This window comes from Schistocerca nitens, chromosome 3, assembly GCF_023898315.1.
Source record: "Schistocerca nitens isolate TAMUIC-IGC-003100 chromosome 3, iqSchNite1.1, whole genome shotgun sequence".
NCBI lineage: Eukaryota > Metazoa > Arthropoda > Insecta > Orthoptera > Acrididae > Schistocerca > Schistocerca nitens.
In genome coordinates, this window is record NC_064616.1 from 290890635 (window position 1) to 290896564 (window position 5930).

At 38.4% G+C, this 5930-nt stretch overlaps 2 protein-coding genes across 2 annotated transcripts; both read left to right on the top strand.

Annotated features, from left to right (window-relative positions):
- Nucleotides 1-2869: 2869 nt before the first annotated feature.
- LOC126249186 (zinc finger MYM-type protein 1-like) lies at nucleotides 2870-3295 on the top strand. Its single transcript, XM_049950841.1, has one exon. The coding sequence runs from the start codon at nucleotides 2870-2872 to the stop codon at nucleotides 3293-3295; it is 426 nt and encodes a 141-aa protein (XP_049806798.1).
- A 101-nt stretch (nucleotides 3296-3396) lies between these two features.
- On the top strand, nucleotides 3397-4490 carry LOC126249187 (uncharacterized). The gene is made up of 2 exons (XM_049950842.1): nucleotides 3397-3639; nucleotides 3918-4490. Exons 1-2 carry the CDS (start codon nucleotides 3397-3399, stop codon nucleotides 4488-4490), a joined length of 816 nt encoding a protein of 271 aa, XP_049806799.1.
- The last annotated feature ends 1440 nt before the right edge of the window (nucleotides 4491-5930 follow it).

Below are 5930 nucleotides of genomic sequence, written 5' to 3' on the forward strand. Positions count from 1 at the left end.
CTGCTGGCTGCCCCTGTTGAACAAGGGGAGGGAGGTGGGCTAATTTCTCCCTCGCCACTGTGGCAGCACCGTCATGTTTTCGTTGTAGGGACAGAGAGGGGGAAGCAGTCTGGGGTACAAGCCAGTATTCTTATGAGTAGAGTGCTGCCAGCCTGTTGCGCACCGTGCGTTTACTCCCAACCAATTTTGCAGAAGATGAAATCTAATTTGGAAATTCGAATGCAGTGTTCGATACTGCGGTTACATGTCTGAAGCAATTTTGTTAAGCCCTTCAATTGCAGTTTCTGAGTTCTTATTCTTCCTGCATTATGGAGAAAATGGTTGAACATTACTACAGTCAAACATGTCTAACACCTACAATTGCTAGAAGTATTCCGAATGGGTAAATACTCTGCGAGTAATTACAAGCGATAAAGACATTGCTAATAAGCCTAGCATAAGTTGGGTTTCGACATATTTTTGGAAATTTTTGCTATCCGTTTCTGAGTGATAGTCAGATGTTTTGATTCTTGAGCCATGAAACACCTGTCTCCGCCTGCATGAACAACAATTAAACTCTGACCAGCACTTTTGTTTGACAATACTACTCATGCAGTATTACTGTGCCAACATTTATTTACTGTACAATGCATGTGAATCCATGTTTCATCTTAGTAAACTAATGGTCACTTTGATTCTAATGAAAACCTGAGAAAGTCTGGTCTTTTAGCAACAATGTCTTCTCATTCGCACAAAACAAAACGTTAATTTTGACACCTTCTAAAACGAAAATTCATAGACAGAACAATGCTTCTAACCGTTTCCTTGCTGGCTTTGTAGCTCGTTTCTGTTTGAAAAAAGTTGTGCGGTTTTCTCAAATTTCATACTTCTTTCTATTGTCCATAATGCCATAGAAATTGCTACCTGATAACACATTTATCCATATCATCACTCACATACCTACTGTGAGCTTCTTGCTTCTTCTTATTGAGTGCTAGTTTAACTGTAGCCTCACTGTACCTCGTCACGTGACCTAGTTCCTGGCACTGCCGAGTCACCACTTCACCTTTCCAGGCAATAGGTATTGTTGCATTCTCTGCAACTAAAATTACAGAATTTGTTTTGGCAGATATCCAAGGGAGTCGATTGGTCAGAAGCTCCTTCAATGCATTTCGTAAGAACAGAAGAATTGGTACGTCCGATTTTCTTGCAACTTGGGATGTAATAGGTAAGTAATTTTCATATAACATACAATTAGTATAGCACATGCATGTTAGAATTTTTCTCCTTCAAGGTTGCAGAATAGGAAAATTTATTTTTCTTATGATCTGTTACTCAAAAATTGTCAAGTTGGCAAATAAGCATGCATCGTCTCAATAGCTAGAATAAATATAAATCGAAGAAAACTGAAGTGATATGGTGACGACTAATTTGTTACCCCTTATTCCATAATCAGACACAAAAGAAATGGTACATGGAAATTATGTCAGATGTCGAGTGTCATTTCTTTGAACAGAACAACCGCAGCCCAGTGAAGTAATATATTTTGACTAGCTTTAGCACCCGTCACTGGTCAGCTGTGTATTTATGGCATTATTATGCTACTCCATCCACTTATTCTTCCTCTCTCCATTGTCTTCTGTCCCACTCTTTGACTGTTTCACCTGCGTCTGAAGTGAAATTTGTCATGAAATTAAATTTCACGCAGCTCAATTCCTATTACTTCATCTCCTGAATAGTAATATAATTTTCCATTTATGTGCAGTGGAATATCAGGAAATGGTCTGCGAAGTGTGTTGCAAATAAAGTTAGTACACTGACATCAACAGTCAGTTTCATGTAATCATTCTTTGCAGGCTGGATGAAAACATGTCCTACGGTAGAAAAAGACTGCCTGGCAGTGAATATAAGAAAAGATGAGTGATGAAGGAAGATGACAATAAGAAGCAAAAGGATGCACTACAACGATATTTCAAGCCAAAGAGAGAACGACCTAGCAGTGGTGAGGGTGGAAAAATAGATCCTGAAAGTGCAGATCCTAGTGGAGGTACTGCCGCTACATCTTTATCTTCAGGACATGACCAGAAAGTTGACGAACACAGTACTGCGACCACTGCATACAGTAGCAATGCTGACGGTGGGCCATCCACAACATGTTCAACAGACCTCGTCTGGACTCAAGACCTGCTTTGTGATGAAACTTTCAACATTGAAACATCAGGCAGAATTGAAATTAGGCAACCCGATTCAGAAAATACCAGCCAAGGTACTCACCACCGGAAAAGGGATTTAAGGTGAGCCTAAACTGAAAGACACAATTGACTCATATCCCGGAAGATGGTTGGAAATTATTACCGACTGCATTCGAATGACTTTGATCATGCAAGGTCCCCCGAGCGCATTAAGGAAACTGAAGAACGTCCTAAAAACGCAGACAACCAGTTTCAGCCCTGTGCACTACAGCTATTCTTTGAAGAATTTAGAAGAAGCAGATAGACATTGGTTGGTGTAATCAAAGAGCAAGCTTTTTTGTTGCAAGCTTTCTTCATCATCTAAAGTAAAAATCGCAAAGAGTGGTATAAGCTACTGGTGGCACCTTACATCACATCTCAAAAGTCACAGGAAGTCTACCGAGCATTTGAATTCACATAAAAAGTGGATCGTGTTTTCCGAGGGACTGAAAAAGACACGAACTGTCATCGCCCATCATCAAAGGCTTCTGAATACTGAAAGCGAACATTGGAAAAATGTTCTTGAGTGCTTAATAGCAATAATTCATTTCCTGGGTCAGCACTGTCTGCCTTTGAGAGGAAGTACACATACACTCTTTCAGCCTGACAACAGAAACTTCTTGAAACTAGTTGAATGATTCAGAAAGTTCGACACTGTGATGACGGAGTACCTGCACAGAACAAAGCAAGGTGAGAACAAGGGTCACCATTATCTTAGAAAAGAAACAAAGAATCAAATAATTCATCTTATTGGATCATCTATAACCAACAACATTCTATTAATGATGAAATCTGCAAAGTATTACAGTATAATTCTGGACTTCACACAAGATATTTCAAAAGTTGAGCAGATGACAGTTGTGGTACATTTCGTCCAGGAGACAAGACTCGATGGAGTACATGATGTCCGACTTTGGGAGCTTTTCCTGGGATTTCTTCCAGTGCCTGATTCTTTACACTCCACTTTGATGCAGGTCGTGCTCAAGTTCTTGGAAGATAAAAAAATCCTATTGTGTAATATGAGAGGGCAAGGATATGACAATGGAGCAAACATGAAAGAAAAGAAGTTTGATCACCAGAAATGAATTTCAGATATGGACAAGAGATCATTTTATGTACCATGTAAGAGACACTCGTTGAATCCTGATGTAAACAATGCCGCTAGTCTTCTAAATATGCTGCTTCCATGTTTTCGACAGTGAAAAGCTTGTATGTCTTCTTCTCGTCCTCCGTTCGACTTTGGGATGTCTTGAAGAAGTATCTGCCTAACCTGTCACTGAAGCCACTGAGCGATACTAGGTGTGAAAGTAGCATCGATGACCTTACTCTGCCGAGGTTTCAAATTGGAGACATTTATGATGCAATGGTTCAGATATCAGAAAAATTCAATGGCATGACCGCTCACGAAACAACGTCACTTGTGAATCAAGTAAAAAATTACACCTTTCTCACTTCTCTGGTAATCTGATATGACATTCTGCTTCACATCAGTGCAGTCAGTAAGACCCTCCAGACCATTGACATAAATGTTTCTGAGACCGTGGAAATGCTTGAAATACAAAAGCATAAAGTGAGACCTGCAGAACAGAAGAAAAGTTTGTGTCTTTCTTGATGGATTCCAAAGAATTGGCTACAGAATTAGAGCTAGAAGATCTAAAGTTACCATGGATAAGTGTTTCCCAGTGATGAAGTAAGAAGCAAATACAGTTTACCTATGAAGGAAGGGATGAGACAATAGATGATCCAACAAAACGAAACAAGATTGAATTCTACTATTATCTTTTAGATATAGTAACCAATAAACTGAAAGCTCATTGTGATTATTTTGACTTTCTCTACGACATTGCCGAGCTGAAGAATGCACCTCCTGACAACCTAGACACAAAGTGTAGAAACCTCACAGAGATTTTGCAAGATGATGAGTCAAGCGACATTGATGCACTGGAGTTGAGAGATGAACTAAAAGTGCTTTCAACATTGTTGAAACCTGGAATAGGTCCAAAAGAGATTCTGAAGTTTATGGGAAGACGTAATTTTTGTCCGAATGTTAACATTCGTCTGAGAATTCCCCTAACACTATCAGTGACAGCTGCAAGTGGAAAGAGGAGTTTCTCAAAACTGAAATTGATAAAGACATACCTCCGATCAACGATGAACAAAATTCATTTAAATGATCTTGCAACAATATTGATTGAGAATGAGCTTGCGGAGGACTTACATTACACAGATCATGTGAAAGAATTTGCACAAGCAAAAGATAGGAAGGTTCGATTTGTCTAGTATTTTTTAAAATACTTTTATTTTGATCAGTGTCTTGGTTATTTACTGTGTTGTTTATTATTTTGTTCAACATTAAATAGTTATCGTAAATATTATTGTTCAAAGCAAATTATCATTAAATTGTGAATATATTTTGTGTTCAGTTGAATACATTATATGTTCACAACCATTGAAAAATTTTTATTTATGTTAACTGTAAGTTCAAGCCACGCAAGATTAGCCGAGCAGTCTAAGGCGCAGCAGAAATGGACTTTGCGGCTGGCCCCAGCGGAGGTTCAAGTCTTCCCTCAGGCATGGGTGTGTGTATTTGTCTCAGGATAATTTAGGATAAGTGGTGTGTAAGCTTAGGGAGTGATGACCTTAGCACTTAAGCCCCATAAGATTTCACACACATTTGGACAATTGCGTAAATTCACAAAGCTTATAAAAATTAGCTTGATTTATTCAATCAGATTTGATTCCACTTTAGAGATAGTGCCCAGCAACTGTTTTGTACAAATCTGTAGAGAATGTCACCAACAAGTGGCAATTTTTGTTTCTATTTTCCAGATCTACATAGGTGTTTGGCACAGTGTGGCTATTCTCAGTGCTTTGAGTTATGTTTACATCTATACTGTCATGCTGAATGTAACTGTCAACATGACGGTTTAGACATATGCACAAATTAAAAGCTTTGAGACTAGCCACTCAGTGGTCGAACCCTAGGTAGATCTTAAAAGTAAAAACAAAAATTGCGACTGATTGCTGGCGTTTCTTACGGAATTGTTTAAATAAAATTCCACAAACGTTTTGCATAAAAAAAATGGGGGGGGGGGGGGGGGGGCACATTATAGCAGCTCACTTGGGGAGGCACTTGGGCTTATTTACTGATAAATGAGACCACTTTTTGACTACATATAGGAATTTCAAAAGCTATAGGCATTACCAATCTTTTCACATATACATTGACAACTTCTCAAGAGCAGTATCAAAGGCAACAATTGTGAGTGACCAGAAATATACAGCTATAACACTGATAATAGCAAAAACAGGAAACGTTTTATAACTGATAACATAACATACAACATAGACAGTTTATAGTATGTTCATAAACCAACAACTAAAGTCACGGAAACCAAAGCAATATGGCGGAACTGTTGGGATTACTGGAAACATATTTGAAATATGCTTCAAAATGTACACAGTTACCCCATTTAATGTCTGCACTGTTTTTAATGTACTTCATTAACATTCGAAGTACATAATCCTTAGTGCATTCACAAAGTTGTATATCTGACCAACTGACAAAATTAATCCACTATACAACAAGAACAAAGAAACTTCCTAGTCGATATATGCAGTAGCGCATAATTATACCATAAGCTAGATGTCTCGCAATAAAGTAGAGTAAGACACAAAGTATTAAGTCAATAGCTATAAGAACACCAAGGCTTTTCACAA

Coding starts and splice junctions, on each gene's coding strand:
- LOC126249186 (XM_049950841.1), top strand. CDS start 2,870: ATGACGGAGTACCTGCACAGAACAAAGCAAGGTGAGAACAAGGGTCAC.
- LOC126249187 (XM_049950842.1), top strand. CDS start 3,397: ATGTTTTCGACAGTGAAAAGCTTGTATGTCTTCTTCTCGTCCTCCGTT. Junction 3,640..3,917: donor CAACGTCACTTGTGAATCAA/GTAAAAAATTAC, acceptor AAGCAAATACAG/TTTACCTATGAAGGAAGGGA.